The 19,872-nt window shown below is 48.3% G+C and overlaps 1 protein-coding gene across 2 annotated transcripts in view; it reads right to left on the reverse strand.

Moving 5' to 3' along the window:
- Vps4b (vacuolar protein sorting 4 homolog B) overlaps positions 1-19,638 on the reverse strand; it is a 32,457-nt gene extending 12,819 nt beyond the window's left edge. Inside the window, exons 1-4 of one of the 2 annotated variants that reach the window (XM_045134678.1) lie at positions 19,439-19,638; positions 10,342-10,453; positions 8,093-8,249; positions 2,055-2,122 (exon numbers count right to left, since the gene is read on the reverse strand). In XM_045134678.1, the coding sequence (XP_044990613.1) occupies positions 2,055-2,122; positions 8,093-8,249; positions 10,342-10,453; positions 19,439-19,465 (364 nt within the window). In that variant the 5' untranslated portion in view covers positions 19,466-19,638. The remainder of the gene's footprint in view (positions 1-2,054; positions 2,123-8,092; positions 8,250-10,341; positions 10,454-19,438) is intronic. The other variant, XM_045134677.1, reaches the window with a different exon arrangement.
- Positions 19,639-19,872: the final 234 nt, after the last annotated feature.

The raw sequence follows: 19,872 nt of genomic DNA on the forward strand, positions 1-19,872 counted from the left end.
ACAGCCAAGTGCACTTAACGGTGCTGACTCACCATACCATTTCTCTTGTTAATCAAAGAAAAGGCAATCTAACGCTAAACTGTGGAGCAAAAACACACTTACACAACTTTAACTGAGGATAGAAAGACAGAAGAGCGAAGCAGAAGGGAAAGAGAGGGTGGAAAGAGCAGTGGAGGCAGAGGCGGGAGAGCCCAGGCGTATGTGTTCCTGCAGACCTGCGGCACTTTCCTGGGAAGGGCCAAATTTTTAGGTGGCTTTTGAATAGACCATCTTATTTATACATTTTCTGTCAATTAGCAAAGTTCTTTCTTCTCAAGCCTAATCTAGAGCCATAACAAATGTTGCAATTAGAGTCCATCCTAGGAAAATATCGCACTATTCTCATTGAAAGCATTTCCAGTTTCCTGGTGTGTGGAAGTTGCTGACTGTAAGCCAGGCGGCAGCCTTCCCTAGAAGACTGAGTGGCTCAAATGTAACAGAACAGCATCACTAACACAACCCACTAGTTATGAAATTAAGTTTTTGTAGGTCACTTCTTCCTGTTAGAAAATACCACCTACCTGTTACTCTAAGACAGTCCTCAGCAACATAACTTTCATACATTATGAGAAAACTGGCTTAATGGACTTAGATTAAATAAAATAAAAAATATTTTTATATCTAAAAAGTTCAGTTTAGGGAGCCAGACATGTTAGTGCACACCTTGAACCCCAGCACTTAGGAGGCAGGGGTAAGAGGATTAGCCTGAGTTCAAAGCCACCATGAGACTACATAGTGAATTCCAGGTCAGCCTGGGCTAGAGAGAGACCCTACCTCAAAAAACAAACAAAAAAAAAAGTTCAGTTCAGGAGCTGGAGAGATGGCTCAGAGGTTAAGGCACTTGCCTGTAAAGCCTAACGACCCAGGTTCAATACCCCAGTACCCATATATCTGGAGTTCGTTTGCAGTAGCTAGAGGCCTGGGTGTATGCGCTCTCACACATTCTCTCCTTGCAAATAAATAAAATACCTTAAAAAGTTCAGCTTAGTGTGAAACTTATTTGTGTGTGTGGCACACACATGTGCACCAGGGTTTCTTGCCTTAGAAATGACTGCTTGCTTAGCTTTATGTGGGGACTTGAGAACTGAACTTGGGTTGCAGGCTTAAGCAAGGGCCTTTAACCAGTGAGCTATCTCCCTAAATGTACAAATACTTTCAGTGACAGGACATCAAGTTTCCCTGGAGAAGCACAAGCTAACACAACACAATGAAGACATCTGAGCAATCCAAGCAGAAGTCTTGTAGGCACCCTGATCTGCCTCTTTCCTAGCTTTGCGAATGTCACTGAGGAGTTTCACACTGTCATGAATCCCCCTTTCCTGAAAGGCAGGCAGGCATTTCCATGTGCAAGATGGGGACTAGGATTCTGAGAACTCGCCCGCCACTGGGCAGCTGGGATGGCAGACGTGAAGTGGCTGCCCCTCTCCTTTCTACCACCTTGCTATGGCAGACCAAAGGGGCTGGATGGCGCAGCAGATGACAAGAGGAAAGAAAACACAAAGAAAAAATATACATGGAAACAATGAAAAGCAGATTTGGAAGACAAGGACAGAAAATGAACCAACAAAGCAACAGCAGTCACGGCTAGAAACCAGGTGGCACTGCTCACTACTCTGTTCCTCCGACAGCAGGGAGCTCTGCCACCAGCAGACGTGGTGTTAGGACACAGAGCCTGTAAGAACCCTTCTTGTAATAATCTTACACCACGTGCTGTGCCACCTGTATAAATGTTAGCTTTTCTACAAGGGGGCAAATAAAACAAGGTATGTTTTCTCACAGCCTTTTAAAGGTAGGTATGAAGCAAATAATAATTTTCACTCTGAAAAAACTAAACTATTAAACAACCCTTAAGGGCAAACACTATGAAAAGACTGGAAAAAAGCTAGCATGTGACCACCCGTAACCAAAACTAGTTTTTGAGTTACATTCAAATACAGAGGGGAAAACAGTTCAAACACAGTTCACCATGAGTCTTTTCAGCACGATAGTAAATTACAAAGGAAATCTAAAGTGACCTTGAAGTTGATTCTGCAGTTTCTTTTTTTCAGGATCATCAGATTCTCCTTCCCCATCACTGTCATTCCTGATAAAAAGAATTTAATATATTCAAATGATCACTCACTGCTAATAAATAATGCACAAGTGAAGGAAAGGTAACCTGAAACCTTTATAACTTAGTGGCAAGACATTTACATGACAAGTTATGTTTACTGACGCGATTAAAGAAGACCATCAGGCTGTCACAACAGGAAGCACACACACTCAGTGCACGGAAGGACAAACAACCAGGACGAGGTCAGAGAACTAGCTCGAGTCTCAGAACATGTGCTACATGGGGATGAACTTATGTGTGCATATGCCGCATAGCTCCATGACAAATTCAAAATACAGCAGAGTTGTAAGCACCAGGACCAGGCAAAATAGAACAAGAATCCGTACTAGGAGAAAAAAAAGTATTCTATTTTTTTCTAAGGTAAAAGGTCTATAAGCCTAAGTCTGAGGGTTCCAAAGTAATAGTTTGCTAATGAAAATCCTAAAAAACCCAAAGAAAAATGGTCAGTGCACTATTTTACAACTAGCAATTCTTCCTGAATAAATAATTTGCAGATTTGACTACAAAGATAACTACACTTATACTGTAACCAAGAAAAAAAATATTTTCAATTATAGGGATTAGCTTTTAAGAGAATGCATTGCTGCCTTTAAAAATGCATTGTTACAGCCAGTGGTGTACTGCAGAATAGCAAAACTGGTGATGGTGCTGAGAAGATGCCTGCTGAGTGCTCGGCCCCGAACAGGAAATAACCAGACACAGAATGAATGTAAGCGCTGGAGGTCGGGGAGGGTTGCTGTGGATACTGTCTTCCAGACATGGCGTGGCTACCACACACGCGTGACCTCACGGTAGCTAGGGTTACCTGCACAATGCTCAAGACTGGCTCAACGTGCTGTCACGGGTGGGGGCAGGGCTCCTGAGGCCCGGCCTCTCCTGAGGAGCCACTGGCATTTAGTGGTTGCTGGGGAGGCAGAGCCATTTTCTTCAGTGGTGTCGCCGCTGGTGAGGTGTCCATGCTCACGCAGGCAACCCAGTGGGCAACCGGAAGAGACATACCCAACTAGAAGGGCGGCTAGCTGGAAGAGTAGCGCTAGTGGGAGTCAGAGGGGACAAAAGGTGAGGGGGACGGGAAGATGGCTCAGCAGTTAAAGGCACTTGCTTGGAAAGCCTGCTGGCCGGCTGGATTCAATTCCCCAGCCACCTACATAAGCTGGGTGTAAAAAGTGGTACAAGCATCTGGCATTCCTCTGCGCGGCAAGAAGCCCTGGTGTGTGTGTGTCAGAGTGTGTGTACACATACACACACGAGCAAATGAACTTTCTATAAAAAAGAGAGCAAGAGTTTAACAGAAAAAAGTCCCTGATACAAGTGGGAAGGCGAGGGCAAGATAAACGAGTCCTCCGTTTTCCCATTTAAGAAATGAAGAGGGATGAAAGCTTGCTGCTCGGGACCTGCCCACGCGGGCAGCCTTGGTCACCGCAGGGCGGCAGGGGGACTCGGGCGAGGTGGACAGCGAAATGCCCGACACTCACCGGCCTCCCCTCGCTCCTCCCACGGCGTGAGGACGGCACTGCGAGCCAAGCGCCCCCGCAGGCTCCCAGCACCGCAGCTGCTCGGGGGCAGGGGCTTGTAGAACTCAGCTTCAGGGGACAGCACTGGCCTCCGAGGGAACTGACCACTCCTCAGCTCTGGCCGTGTGGGGTGGGAGGGGGTGGCAGCAGGGTCTCTACTGGACCCTAACCCTCCTCATGTCTGAATTATGCCTTATGCCCCCACACGGCGCAGTGAGCCCTTCTGCTAGTGACGTGGAAAATAACTCTGATTTTCTAGCCCCCAAATTCCATAAGGTAGTGAATGCCCTGTAAGAAATCCCTTTTAGCCAAAGTGAGTCCTGCTGTTTGTGACTACGAAAAACTTGCTTCCCTGATAGATAGCCATGGCAGGGGAGCGGATTACAGGATCTTCATGCAAGACGGAGTGTCTCAGATGACAAGGGAAGACCAAATGTTCCTGCTGGCAAGAAATCTCCATAAGATGTGGAGGCTCTGGGCATTCAAGGTAAGCTGAATTCTTTCCAATATTTTCATTTCATGTGGGAGTTGTATTGTCGTACCAGAAGCCCTAAATTTAAACTTGATATGCTCTAAGACTGGACTGGGCTCCAATAATGCTGATATTCCACAGACTGGGCTGGGCTCTGATAATCCTGACGCTCTGTAGACTGGACTCTGATAATCCTGACGCTCCTGTAGACTGGACTCTGATAATCCTGACGCTCCTGTAGACTGGACTCTGATAATCCTGACGCTCCTGTAGACTGGACTCTGATAATCCTGACGCTCCTGTAGACTGGACTCTGATAATCCTGACGCTCCTGTAGACTGGACTCTGATAATCCTGACACTCTGCAGACTGGGCTGGGCTCTGATAATCCTGACGCTCCTGTAGACTGGACTCTGATAATCCTGACACTCTGCAGACTGGACTCTGATAATCCTGACGCTCCTGTAGACTGGACTGGACTCTGATAATCCTGACGCTCCTGTAGACTGGACTCTGATAATCCTGACACTCTGCAGACTGGACTGGACTCTGATAATCCTGACGCTCTGCAGACTGGGTTGGGATCTGATAATCCTGACGCTCTGCAGACTGGACTGGACTCTGATAATCCTGACGCTCTGCAGATTGGACTGGGCTCTGATAATCCTGACGCTCTGCAGATTGGACTGGGCTCTGATAATCCTGACGCTCTGCAGACTGGGCTGGGCTCTGATAATCCTGACGCTCTGCAGACTGGGCTGGGCTCTGATAATCCTGACGCTCTGCAGACTGGGCTGGGCTCTGATAATCCTGACGCTCTGTAGACTGGACTCTGATAATCCTGACGCTCCTGTAGACTGGGCTCTGATAATCCTGACGCTCTGCAGACTGGACTCTGATAATCCTGACACTCTGTAGACTGGGCTCTGATAATCCTGACGCTCTGCAGACTGGACTGGACTCTGATAATCCTGACGCTCTGCAGACTGGGCTGGGCTCTGATAATCCTGACGCTCTGCAGACTGGGCTGGGCTCTGATAATCCTGACGCTCTGCAGACTGGACTCTGATAATCCTGACACTCTGTAGACTGGGCTCTGATAATCCTGACGCTCTGCAGACTGGACTGGACTCTGATAATCCTGACGCTCTGCAGACTGGGCTGGGCTCTGATAATCCTGACGCTCTGCAGACTGGGCTGGGCTCTGATAATCCTGACGCTCTGCAGACTGGACTGGGCTCTGATAATCCTGACACTCTGTAGACTGGGCTCTGATAATCCTGACGCTCTGCAGACTGGACTGGACTCTGATAATCCTGACGCTCTGCAGACTGGGCTGGGCTCTGATAATCCTGACGCTCTGCAGACTGGGCTGGGCTCTGATAATCCTGACGCTCTGCAGACTGGACTGGGCTCTGATAATCCTGACGCTCTGTAGACTGGACTCTGATAATCCTGACGCTCTGCAGACTGGACTCTGATAATCCTGACGCTCTGCAGATTGGACTGGGCCCTGATAATCCTGACGCTCTGCAGACTGGACTGGACTCTGATAATCCTGACGCTCTGCAGACTGGACTGGACTCTGATAATCCTGACGCTCTGCAGATTGGACTGGGCTCTGATAATCCTGACGCTCTGCAGATTGGACTGGGCTCTGATAATCCTGACGCTCTGCAGACTGGGCTAGGCTCTGATAATCCTGACGCTCTGCAGATTGGACTGGGCTCTGATAATCCTGACGCTCTGCAGACTGGACTGGGCTCTGATAATCCTGACGCTCTGCAGACTGGACTGGGCTCTGATAATCCTGACACTCTGCAGATTGGACTGGGCTCTGATAATCCTGACGCTCTGCAGATTGGACTGGGCTCTGATAATCCTGACGCTCTGCAGATTGGACTGGGCTCTGATAATCCTGACACTCTGCAGATTGGACTGGGCTCTGATAATCCTGACGCTCTGCAGACTGGGCTGTGCTCTGATAATCCTGACGCTCTGCAGACTGGACTGGGCTCTGATAATCCTGACGCTCTGTAGACTGGACTCTGATAATCCTGACGCTCTGCAGACTGGACTCTGATAATCCTGACGCTCTGCAGATTGGACTGGGCCCTGATAATCCTGACGCTCTGCAGACTGGACTGGACTCTGATAATCCTGACGCTCTGCAGACTGGACTGGACTCTGATAATCCTGACGCTCTGCAGATTGGACTGGGCTCTGATAATCCTGACGCTCTGCAGATTGGACTGGGCTCTGATAATCCTGACGCTCTGCAGACTGGGCTGGGCTCTGATAATCCTGACGCTCTGCAGATTGGACTGGGCTCTGATAATCCTGACGCTCTGCAGACTGGGCTGGGCTCTGATAATCCTGACGCTCTGCAGATTGGACTGGGCTCTGATAATCCTGACGCTCTGCAGACTGGACTGGGCTCTGATAATCCTGACGCTCTGCAGATTGGACTGGGCTCTGATAATCCTGACACTCTGCAGATTGGACTGGGCTCTGATAATCCTGACGCTCTGCAGATTGGACTGGGCTCTGATAATCCTGACGCTCTGCAGATTGGACTGGGCTCTGATAATCCTGACACTCTGCAGACTGGACTGGGCTCTGATAATCCTGACGCTCTGCGGATTGGACTGGGCTCTGATAATCCTGACAATCTGTAGACTGGGCTGTCACTGTTGATAGTGCAGAAGACCAAATAATCTTGGGATGTCACAGAAACTTCCTGGCCCTAACCATGTCTTAAACATCGAGTATGAAACTTTGAGTTTATAAGTTTCCTCAAACTCTGCGTTGCTTTATGAGGCAGTCACTTACTCTGGTTTTTACAATCTTCAAGCCTTTAAACTGATATTTACTAGGCAAGTAGGTAGCACAGCTGAAATTCACCATGCAGAAACACTGGACAGAGCTGGAAGATCCCTCAAAGTAGTACCTAAGAGGCACTTCCTCCAGGTGACTGCAGGGCTCACTAAGAACAGGAGCTGTCAGTCAGCCACATGTTCCTGGGCTCAGCAGCAGCTCAGTGCTTCAAGTCCAACTAGGCACATCAGCCGAGCCTTGCTTTCCCCAGAGTATGTCGCCTGGCAACATTCAGACTCTTTGGGAGGATATGGCTAGGATGTGTGCAGCTTAGCAGAGCTGGGCATGCTCATGTGGCAGGTAGAGTAAATGCATCTACAAGTGACATATCCCTCATCTAGGAAGATGCTCCAAAAATGGGTGCCACTGTTTGTACACCACACTGTGTGGCTTTCTTTAATGCAAATCCACAATAAAAAGCTCTGCATATCCAAAAGTTATTTAAGTTACTGTGAATTATTTTTCACTTCGTCCATGCGGTCAGTGACTTCATGCACAGGTCAGTCCTGCAGTGCTAAGCTCACGATCACAGGACGGTCAGATGTGCCACTGCCGTGCCCACCAGCACTGTCCTCCATCACCTTCAGGGCAGGGGCAGGGGGCACGGGGCACCTGAGGTATATCCACACCTAAGCTTGGGAAACCACAGTCTGGCAAAGTTTTGCCTATGAAAGGCCAGATGGACAAACCTCAGGTTTTGTGACAGCCAATGTTGTTACTGCACGAGAGCGGGCTGGGGTGGCAGCGTCAGTGGAGGCATGAGGCTAGGCCCCAGCTGAACTATAAAAACTGGCCGGTTGTGGTGGTGCACACCCTTAACCCAGCCCTTGACAGGCGGAGGTGGAAACTCACTCTGAGCTCGAGGCCACTCTGAGACTACATATGAATTCCAGGTCAGCCTGAGCTAGAGCGAGACCCTACCTCAAAACAAAACAAAACAAAAAAATCCAGCTAGAAAGCAAGTCCTCCTGGCCCATGAACAATGATGGCTGGCCAATATGTGGTTTAAGCAAAAGAAATGCATTTTACAAATTACAAGCTAAGATACAATAAAATTAACATTAAAAAAATACATACCCTTTCTCATCAGGTGGGCTTGGCTGCCCCTCTTTCACGGGCTTCTGAGGTCTTTTCTCTTTTTTCTTCAGGTATTCTTTTAGTTTTTCTGCTCTGTCGAGATACTCTGTACACTTGGCCCTGATGCTCTGCTTGGCTTTGTCACCTTGCGCCTCATCTGTTGAAGGGGACGAGACACTTCTCTGTTAGTATTAGCATTTGACACGGAGCTGGTCACAAGCTTGGGCACTTTCTTCATGGACAGGGTCATATACTTAGGCACAGTCTTTTAAACCAAAAAGTGCATGTTGGGGGAGGGAGGGAAGAGTATCTCAAATTCACTGACACTAATGATTATCAGCTCTTTTCTGTTGTCCTCGGGGCTGGAGGACAACAGCAGTCTGAGCGGAGATCTGAGGAAGACATCAGGTATTGGAAGTTCACGTTGAATGTTAAGAACCCTCACTGTTCTCTGAGGTTCTCCTTCTCCCTTTGAGTCTGCGTGGCTGACAGCCGTCTGTCTCATAGGACATACACACCCTGAATGCAGCATAGTGATTATTAGAGTTGGGAAAAGGAGGGGGTTTGACCAGGATCTACTATATGCATGTGCTCAGGCAAACCAAGGCCCCAAGACCCGATAAATTAAAATGTGCTCATATAAACATACACAATGGGAAAGAGAAGCGCAGCAGCAGGAGTGAACGCCAACCACACGAGTGCCATCCACACATGAGTGGCACTTTGGAGGATATGGGAGTGACAGAAATCCCGTTTATTACATAGACCACCAACATAGTCATTTTATTACACAAGGGCCTCTTGTGTGTGTGGGGGGGCTGTTGCCAAAAGTGGCCTTCAGCAATCTATACAATGGATGGCTAAGTCTCTACTATCTTACATACAATGATCCATTCATTTCACTTTAACAGAAACCCTCCCCTTCCCCTTAGAAGTCAAGCACACAGGACTTGACTGGGGTGTGTGTGTGGTGGAGGGATTGAGGAAGGAGTATCACTGTGAATTCAAGGCCAGCCTGGGCTACAAAGTGAGTTCCAAATTGGCCTAAGCTAGAGAGAGACCCTGACTCAAGAAATGAATGAATGAGATTAAAGGTTTGTGCACACTCAAGAGGCAGAAGTAGGAAATAGTAGTGAGTTTGAAACCAGCCTGGAACTACAGGGTGAGTTCCAGGTCAGTGTGGGCTAGAGTGAGACCCTACCTTGAAAACAACAAACAAAAAGAACAAATGAATGAACAAATAATAAAAGAGAAGCACAAAAGAAAGCCGTAACTAATCCACACCTTAACTATAAGATAATTTGAAAACAAAGGTTTCCAAACACATTTTCTCACTGCTGTACTTCCAATTCCTAGGACAGAGCCTGGAGGGGGAAAACATGTAATATGCATTTGTAAAATATATTTAATGTCTCATAACCCATTGTAAGGCAAAATCGCTTTCAAACATATGGGTAAGTTCAAATTACATAATTTGGATGTTATCCACAAAATTAGTTCCACTGAATATTCAACATTTTAAGATATTGGGTACAGAAAGTAATAACTGGAATTATTACCACTCTTGTTAGCTAAGTGTCTGAACATTACTAGGAAGAAAGTAACTTTAAAAAATGGAGGGTTTAGACTTTTCTGACTTTATATTTCAATTTTTAAAACTGAAACACAGCACTCTTTCCTTCCAGCGGTCTGAAGTAAAGCAAATGCACTCACATTTAACCACGTGCAGGACGCAGGGCAAGCGCACACTCACACTTAACCACGGGCAGGACGCAGGGCAAGCGTACACTCACACTTAACCACGTGCAGGACGCAGGGCAAGCGCACACTCACACTTAACCACGTGCAGGACGCAGGGCAAGCGCACACTCACACTTAACCACGTGCAGGACGCAGGGCAAGCGCACACTCACACTTAACCACGTGCAGGACGCAGGGCAAGCGCACACTCACACTTAACCACGTGCAGGACGCAGGGCAAGCGCACACTCACACTTAACCACGTGCAGGACGCAGGGCAAGCGCACACTCACACTTAACCACGGGCAGGACGCAGGGCAAGCGCACACTCACACTTAACCACGGGCAGGACGCAGGGCAAGCGCACACTCACACTTAACCACGTGCAGGACGAACCACGTGCAGGACGCAGGGCAAGCGCACACTCACACTTAACCATGGGCAGGACGCAGGGCAAGCGCACACTCACACTTAACCACGTGCAGGACACAGGGCAAGCGCACACTCACACTTAACCACGTGCAGGAAGTACTGCACCGCGTGCTGGTAGAGCTGAAGGGCTTCCTCGTAGTTCCCCGCCTTGTCTTCCTGCGCCGCTCTGCTCGCCAGCTCAATTGCTTTCTGTTCAAGGAAAATGAGTAATTATAAAAATCAAAGTATAAATATAAGTTTTCAGATAATAACCACACTGAAGAAAGTGCCAAACCATACTACATTTTATTATAAATCACAACTTTATAAAATGCAATTACGTTTTATATGAATACATGCTACCTGAATATTACTTTAATGCCAGCCACTAAAGATTCTCACAAAATTTTCACTTAAAGTCAAAATAGATGGCTTAGTGGTTAAGGCATTTGCCCGTAACACCTAAGGACCCAGGATCAATTCCCCAGGACCCACATAAGCCAGATGCACAAGGTGGTGCAGGTGTCTGAAATTCATTAGTGGCTGGAGGCCCTGTCATGCTCATTCTCTCTCTCTTAAAATAAGTAAATAAATAAATAACTAAATTTTTAAAATGGAAGTAAAACTCAGGCATAGTAAGGAATAACTGAATAGTGTGAAATTTCAAATTTAAAAAAGTAGTTAGAAAAATTCTCAAAAAACAAGCACTGCTTTGTCTAAAGCATGTAATAGGAGACTATGAACAGGATTAATCCCTTCATGGGCCAATGAGATCAAGAATCTGAAAAATATCTGTGGCACTTTGAATGTGAAATGACCCCTGCTGCCTCACGTGCTTGCACATGTGATCCCCTGTGGATGGTACTGGGGTGGCTTGTGACGTGTGTGTGTGTGTGTGTGTGTGTGTGTGTGTGTGTACATGGCTGAGGATTCAAGAGGTTCCGTGATTCAAGGCACTTGCTGCGAGGGCTGCAGGCCCCAGTTCAATTCCCCTGTGACCATATAAAGCCAGACGCACGAAGTGCTGCCTGTATCTGGAGTTTGTTTGCAGTGGCAGGAAGCCCTGGTGTACCCATTCTGTCTCTGAAATACTAAAAATTTAAAATGAACCCGGATACGGATGGCACGGAAGCCATAGCATGATGCCCAGCACCCCAGGCCGCGACACCGAGGGGAAAAGCACAACGGCACGCCGCACGCCCGTCAGGACGGCAGGGCGCAGAGCGGCGGAACGGCCCTGGCTCGCTCACACTGCTGGGGGCTGAGGCAGCCTGGCACCTTGGGAAACAGGACGCTTTAGCTTAGCAGACAAAACACATAACACATAAATAAGCATGCACACTACCAGACGCTCTCAGAGAAATAAAGATCTGTGTGCAAAAAAACCCTGTGCATGAATGGTTGTGGATTTCCTTTAAGGGCTGAGCGTTGTACAAACTGCAGCATATCAAAATTTCAGAGCTCCGCTCAGCAACTAGACGGACTATCGTAACATACTGTTTGGATGAACCCGGAGGTCACTATGCTCGTTAAAAAAGCTAACCCCTCAAAGGCCACATACCGTATGACTCCATTTGCATACGCTCTCAAGAATGAATCGGGATGAGAAGATAAATTCTGTTAGGGACACTGAAAGAAGGGCAGTGGCTGTGGAGACACAGGTGACCCTTGCAGACGGAGCTGTTCTGAGAGCGGCTGCTTGTCCGCCTGCTCCTCGTGTGTTTAGTTTCTGAAGTACCTCTGTGATGGTGGGAACACACCTACCCCGTAACACCACTGCCCAGAGCCCCCCCCCCAGTACACGTCAGACTGGGGAGACGTGACTAAGAGTTGCATCAACGTCAACGTCAACGTCAACGTCAACGTCAACGTCAACGTCCTGGCTGATGATGCGCCAGTCTGACAAGGTGCAACTAGGTGAAGGTGCACTCTGCATTCGGGCTTCTTAGCACGTGAGTGTAAAATGTCCCTCCTAGCCTCATGGGTTTGAACCCTTGGTCCCCAGCTGGGGGCACTCATCAGGAAGGCTGTGGAACTTTAAAGAGATGGAGTCTTGCTGGAGGAAGTAGGTCCCTGGGGGCAAGTCTTAAGGCTTCAGTCTGGCCCTACTTCCTGTTTGTTCTCTGCTCCCGATGGAAACCCAACACTTGCCTTCCTCACAGCATGGACAGTAGTCCTTAGACCTGTTAGAAAAGCAGCCCTTCCTCCTTCCCTAAGCTGCATCTAGTCAGATGCTTCTTGACAGCAAGAAGGGTAACTAACACGCTCCTCAAAGGTGACTGCATGTTAGGCTACCTTAACATAGACCTTTCATAAAAACTAATTTCAAAAAAAAGAGCTGGAGAGATGGCTTAGCGGTTAAGCACTTGCCTGTGAAGCCTAAGGACCCCGGTTCGAGGCTCGGTTCCCCAGGTCCCACGTTAGCCAGATGCACAAGGGGGCGCACGCGTCTGGAGTTCGTTAGCAGAGGCTGGAAGCCCTGGCGTGCCCATTCTCTCTCTCTCCCTCTATCTGTCTTTCTCTCTGTGTCTGTTGCTCTCAAATAAATAAATAAAAAATTTAAAAAAAAAAGAGCTGGAGAGATGGGTTAGTGGTTAAGCACTTGCCTATGAAGCCTAAGGAGCCCAGTTCGAGGCTCAATTCCCCAGGACCCACGTTAGCCAGATGCACAAGTGGGTGCACATGTCTGGAGTTCATTTGCAGTGGCTGGAGGCCCTGGCGTGCCCATTCTCCCCCTCCATCTGCCTCTTTCTCTGTCACTCTCAAATAAATAAATAAATAATTTTTAAAAAGGGCTGGAGAGCCAGGCATGGTGACTCACGCCTGTAATCCCAGCACTCAGGAGGCTGAGACTGGAGGATTACCATGAGTCTGAGGGCCAACCTGGACTGCAGAGTGAGCTCCAGGTCGGCATGGGCTAGTGAGATCCTACTTGAAAAGAGAAATAAGAGCGGGGGGGGGGGGGGGGAAAGGGGCTGGTGAGATGGCTCAACAGGTAAATGGGCTTCCTGAACAAGCACAAGGGATGCTGAGTCCACCCGAATTCACATCTCCAGGACCCACACTGGACTGCTGGGTGGGTCACACCCGCCATTAACTCCAGTCCCTGGGGGGAGCAGACCCGGGGAATTACAGTAAGTGTGATGTGGTGTTTTGATTCAGGTCCCCCCCCCCCCACATCAGCTAGGCTCCCAGCTTCCTGAGTAACAGGAACTACAGGCACGAGCCACCATCCCAGCCTTCAGGAAAACTAGTTAGTATAAAACATCTGGCACCAAAAACAGTTCAGGTTACACAGAGTACACCAGCCTTTCTGTAATGAAAATGTATGTATGTGCACTGTCTACTACAGAAGCCACCAGCCACATATGGATTTTGAGTCCATAAAATGTGACTATTGTCCTGAGGACTGTTATTTATTTAATTGAAATAGCCAAACAGTATTGATGCATGTTAACCCTTTAAGCATCTGATTTTTCTTAATGCATACCCTATTTTACTCTTGGTTTTGATTAATTCTTCATGTGATATGAAAATAACCGCCCTGTATGGTCTGATGAGCTACCATTCCTTCAGAATATAATTTTTGCCAATTCCTTTGGTACCATCCTGCTTCAATCCACCACATCTGTTAAAAAGGAACTCGCCTTGTGGGCAGTCAACCTGTTTCCACTTTTGCTACCCTTCCAACGGTCTTTGGCACCAGCTCACCCTTCAGCTCAGCCCTGTTTCTCTGCCGCTACTTTTCAGAGCACAGTGTGCGCTGGATCGGCCTCCATTCTCTCCTCCTTAATCCTCAGTGAAGCTGCTCACATCAAGGTTCTCACCTATGCCAGACCCAAAGACCACCTCTGCCTTCATGGTAAGCCTTTGAGAACATTCTACCAAGCCCATCTTTTCTCTCTTCTTGGCGCTGTCCAGTGTGGGCCCACAGGCACCACTTTGCCAATTCTCTTCCTACCACTCTGGGCGCCCTTTCCCCTTACACTGCTGACTCTCCTTGTATGGAACACGGGCTTCCTCCCCTCAGACACTTCTTTCCTTCCTTCCTCCCTCTCTTTTTTAAATAGGGCATGGTGGCTCACACCTTTTTTCTTTTGTTTATTTGAGGGAGAGAGAGAGAAAAAGGTAGATAGGAAGGATGGGTGCAGCAGTGCAAACGAACTCCAGATGCATGTGCCACCTTGTGTATCTTGCCTACGTGGGTCCTGGGGAACAAAACCCAAGTCTTTAGCTTTGTAGGCAAGTGCGGCTAAACCATTTCTCCGGCCCTCAGACTATTTTTCTTTTTAAAGTTTTATTTTTACTTATCTGCAAGCAGAGAGAGAGACAGAGAATGAAAACGGGTATGCCAGGGCCTCCACATGCTGCACACAAATCCCAGATCCATGCGTCACTTCCTGCATTTGCTTTCCACAGGTACTGGGGAATCAGATCCGGGTTGCTAAGCTTTGCAGGCAACCACCTTGACCACTGAACTCTCTCTCCAGCCCCCTCTCCTCAGAATTTTTGGGCCAAGCCTCATTTGCTTACTCTCTCCTTACATGACATGTTTTCAACAATTTAGGCTGACAATCTTTACATTGTGAACCCTCAAAGTCCATTTTAAAGGACAGCTGCCCATGTTTCCCATGCATAAAATCCCTCCAGGCTGCAGTAAGGAGGAATGTGCATACGAGTCTGTCTCTACTGTGATTCAGGGGAGGAGACCTGGACGTGTCCATCCTGGAAAACCCTCAGAAGCTGCGCTGGGCTCTGCTCGGACCTCTGCTCCATCAGAGATCTACCCCTGCAGGGCTGTGTCCCACCTCTCCCACCTCCGCCCGTCCTCTCACAGCTCCAAACCCCATACTGTAACCAGCAGCTCTCTTCACATCTTAGGGCTCTCTTAGGCTGCCATCTTAGCTTCTGTTCACCTCCAAAGCTAAACTGCACAAAGCAGTCCAGTTCGTCCCAGTCCATTCCAGTTTCTCCATTCCTTTCACAGTAATGCAACCTTCAGATTGCCCTAACACCTCTGCAGGGCTCAGCACCAGTCACCAATGCCCAGTGTCTCCCTTCCCAGCCTTACATTATTATACCACTGGCTCCCCACCTTTTTCCAGGGTCTGGTTAATACTCTGTAGTCCTTGTTTTCTTCTCATTCTGGAAATTCCCCAAGAGAGGATTGGGTGTCCACAATTTCTATTACCACTTTTATACTACTAACTCCCAAATCGTTATTTCCAGCCTAGCCCCAAGTTCTATGTGCATGTATTTAAATGCTCAATGAGGCTGGGGAGATGGCTCAGTGGTAAAAGGCACTTGTTCACCACGCCTGCCATCCCAGGTTCAATTCCCCAGTAACCACATAAAGCCAGATGCAAAAGTAGTGCATTTATCTGGAGTTTGTTTGCATTAGCAAGAGGCCCTAGCTCCTCTCTCTACTTTCAAATAAATAAAAATATTTAAAAATAAATAAATACTCACTGGGCATTTTTATTTAACTTTCTCTTCAAGCATTTAAAACTAAAGTTCAGAACTAAATTTTGTTGCTCCCCAAATACACCTTTTTATATCCCCAGAACCAACTTGTATCTACTCAGATGTCCAATCCAGAAATTTCCCAGACAATCCAGACTGCTTCTTTCTCATTTCCCTGCACGTGATTTGTGCACACGAGCATGCGCGAGCACGAGGGGACGTGTGTGTGTGTGTGTGGGGGGGGGCAGAGGCCAGAAGTTGATGGCAAGTGTCTTCCTCATCACTACCCTCTTTATTTTGTCGAGGCACATTCTCTTCCTTGAGCTCAGAGGTCGCAGTTCAGCCAGTCTAGGCAGCCCACTTTCCCTAGGGGTGCCCTGCTGGTGCCTCCTGAGCGCTGGGGTTGCAGGTGGCTGGCAAACCCAATCATCTGGGGATCTGGACTCAGCAAGTGCCTTTCGGCCACAGCCTCCTGGCCAGACCCTCCCCCTCACTTCCTCACTGCAGGCGCAGGGCTCGTCTCCTTCGAACTGCTCTGACCAAGCTTTCCTTCGGCTCTGGCCAGTCACCATCTCCCATCACACGGCCTCGGCCTTCTGAACCAGTGGCCCTCTCCCTGCCTCACCACCAGGCAGGGCTCTCCCCATACAGAGATGGCTGATCGGTCTCGGGTGCAGTGACTGCACTGTGCACCATCAGCTACTGTCTGTCTGTCATATACTGTCTGTCACTTAACATACATATATACATACTTATGACACATGTTATGTGAACACACACACACAAATTTGCTTGGAATAACATAATGTCCAGCATACAGACATAAGGACTAAGTAATCCTTGAGTTCTACTGCGTATTGTGTGACTGGCAGGTTCTACCATCTCTATACAAGGTTTATTACCCTTCTGGACTGAGGCATACACTGTTTTCTCTACCTGGAAAGCACTCAGCATTCCTGTTCAAGAAAGCAAAATTTTGCAGGGAAACACACACACACAGAAGGGGGGAGACACCAAAAACAGACTTGCAGAGACCTGGATTCAAAACTAACCTAAACAATCATAAACTGAATGAATTAGGTTTCTAAATGCTATGTAACTGGCATACCTGTCCTGTTCTGAGGCTCGCCGGGCACGGCAGCGCATGCCTTTAATCTCAGCACTCTGGAGACAGAGGTAAGAAGATCCAGCCTAGTACTACAGAGTCAGTCGCAGGTCAGGCAGGGCTACAGTGAGACCCTACCTTGGGAAAAAAAAAAAATTAAAAATAAAAGAATTGTTCTGAGGATTAAATGAGAGCACATCAAACACTGAGCAGACATTAGCATCGACGCTCACTTTGAGACTGCATCATCTCCTTTGTGAAGCTTTTCTTGTCTTGGGAAACATCTACCTACTGTTACAGTGCTTATTGTACAAGTCTGCTTTTTACTTATGGACACCCTCCATTAGATTATAAGTATCTGGTGGCAAAGATTTTTGCTTTGCTCCTTGAGAACGTTACTCATCAGCTGATGTTCCTCACAACATTCCCTGTTTAAAGGCTGAAGAGGCTGACTGAATGCATACCCAAATCAACTGCTAATATGGTTTTAACTAAGACCCTCTTCATGCCCAGCAACCATGCCTGGAACAGTCAATCTCTACCTGGCTGACTGAACAGTACCCTACAACCCAATTCAGGCTGACACAGTGCATTCTGGCTACAGAACCAAACTGCAAATTCTGCAGAAGACAGACCAGGCAATTGATGGAAATTATATTACGAATGCGTAAGCCACAAAGTAAATAAAACACTGATGGAACGAAACTAAGTAATTAGCAAACCAACCAGGCCATGACAAGACTGGGACTGCAAAATAAGCCCCCTTTAATATAAAATGGAACAATGCCTTCACCACTGGTTAAGTATTCTTCTAAGATCCATTTACCAGAACACCAAGCCCAACCAAACAAGCATCTGAATGAGGCTGCAAGGAATATAAACTGACAATTGTTGTATCTTAGTTTACTACAATCTTGATACACATACAAATCAGCACGTGACTTATTCTTGATTTTTATTTATTTGAGAGACAGACAGAGAGAAAGGGAGGGAGGGAGAGAGAATATGAGAATGTGTTGTCTAAGCCTCCAGCCACTGCAAACGAACTCCAGACACGTGCACCACCTTGTACGTCTGGTTTACGTGGGTTCTGGGCAACAGAATCTGGGTCCTTGGGCTTTGCAGGCAAGTGCCTTAACCATTAAGCTATCTCTACAGCCCATGTAACTCATTGTTTAAGGAGTCATTGTAAAATTTTATAACAATTTTAATATTTTATTGAAGATACAGGACACTTATGTTCATAATCTTTTAAGCTGAGTTTCTAGATAAGAGCCCCAAGCAAGAGTCTCCTCCAATGTGTGTGTGAATGTGTGTTTGATCTCTACTTAAATGTCTCTACTTTGAGTGACTTTCCTCAGAACCAACTATCCTGTGTTAAGGAAGTCTTTCATTATCTTTTTTTCCCCAGACACTCAACAAATATCTGTTTGACAAGCTATTGGAAGCGGGTAACAAGAATTCAATGCTCACAGGTATTTCATATTACTCTTTGGTCTCTAACAAACCTAATGATCTGGGAGCCCTGGAGGTCAATCCCGGTTATTAACCTCAATGATCCACTGAGTATGGAAGACATAACTGCAGCAAACATTTTTCAGAGAATTCCATTCCACAAAGGACCACGAAGATCCTTTCTGTAGACTGTCTTAGGACTCCAGGACTTATGTCCAAAACACTGTGCTTTGTTGCGATGGGGTGACGACGTACCACCACCAAGGAGTTTAGACACACTCCCTGATCCTGCACACTAACTTGGGACCAGGTGCGTGAACTCTGACCACACGCGCTCTCTGAATTCATGGATATTATATGGATGCTGACTCTCACCTCAAGTTCTGGAGGTTATTCTCGTATTTCTTCTTTTTTAAAATAAATTTTTATTTTTATTTATTTGACAGAGAAAGGGGGGGGGAATGGGCGTGCCAGGGCCTCGAGCCACTGCAAACGAACACCAGACGCATGTACCACCTTGCACATGTGGCTAATGTGGGTCTTGGGGAATAGAATCTGGGTCCTTTGGCTTTGTGGGCAATCAGCTTAACTACTTAAGCCATCCCTCCAGCCCTCGTATCTTTTTTAAATTGAATTTTATTTATTTATTCATTTATTTGAGAGAGAGAATAGGCACACCAGAGCCTCTAAACACTGCAAACACACGTGCCACCTTGTGCACCTGGCTTTTGTGGGCACTGGGGAATCGAACCTGGGTCCTTAGGCTTGGCAGGCAAGTGCCTTAACTATTCCATTCACCTGACAGCCTGAAGAACACAGCTCTGCTCCATCAGGTTGGGAAGCACATCGTATCTAAATATGCCCTTTTTCCTTCCTTCCTGGTCCTGAGTGGAGAGTTGTGCTCAGCTGGGCTCAAGCTTGGAGGCTGTGTTCAAGTCCCGAGCGAATGAAGACCACCCCCCCACACACAGATCGCGGGGTCCAGGAGAGGCCCAGCGCCCCCACCCACCCCGGAAGCACCCCCCCCACCCCGGAAGCGCCCCCCTGCGGCGCCCGGGGCTCCTCCGGCCCCGGCTGGGGAGGGGCGCGGCCGCTTCCTCCTCCTCCGCGCCCCCATCTCCAAGCCCCTCCCGGCCCTCGGGCCCGGCTCCCGCGCGGTCCAGGGAATCTACCTGGAGGTTTGACCCGGGGGACGCCATGGCGGAGATGCGAGGAGGGCTCCCCACGGACGGACGAGGGGCGAAGCCAGCCCACAGCGGCGTGGTCGAGACGCGCCCGGAGTCCCGGCCGCTTCCGGAACCGCCAGTCAACACCCACACCCCGGGCCGCCCGACCCTCCTTCGCCAAACTTCCGCAATCCCAGTTCCGCCGCCTTTGGGCTCCGGTTCCGCCTCCGGGCCACGGCACTTCCGCTGCGTCATCCGCACGCGCGCGCCTCCTAGTCACCCAGGCATGCGTGCGTGCGTGCGTGCGTCGCGTTCCCGACGAACTCTCGCGAGATGAGAAGAGGACGTCTTGAAGCCCGCCGTAGGCCTGGCGGAAGTCAGGCTGCGCGCAGCTTGAAAAGTGGAGGGCGCGGTTTCAGGAGGCTGCGCGGGTTTCGATC

Source organism: Jaculus jaculus, chromosome 15 (genome assembly GCF_020740685.1).
Source record: "Jaculus jaculus isolate mJacJac1 chromosome 15, mJacJac1.mat.Y.cur, whole genome shotgun sequence".
Lineage (NCBI taxonomy): Eukaryota > Metazoa > Chordata > Mammalia > Rodentia > Dipodidae > Jaculus > Jaculus jaculus.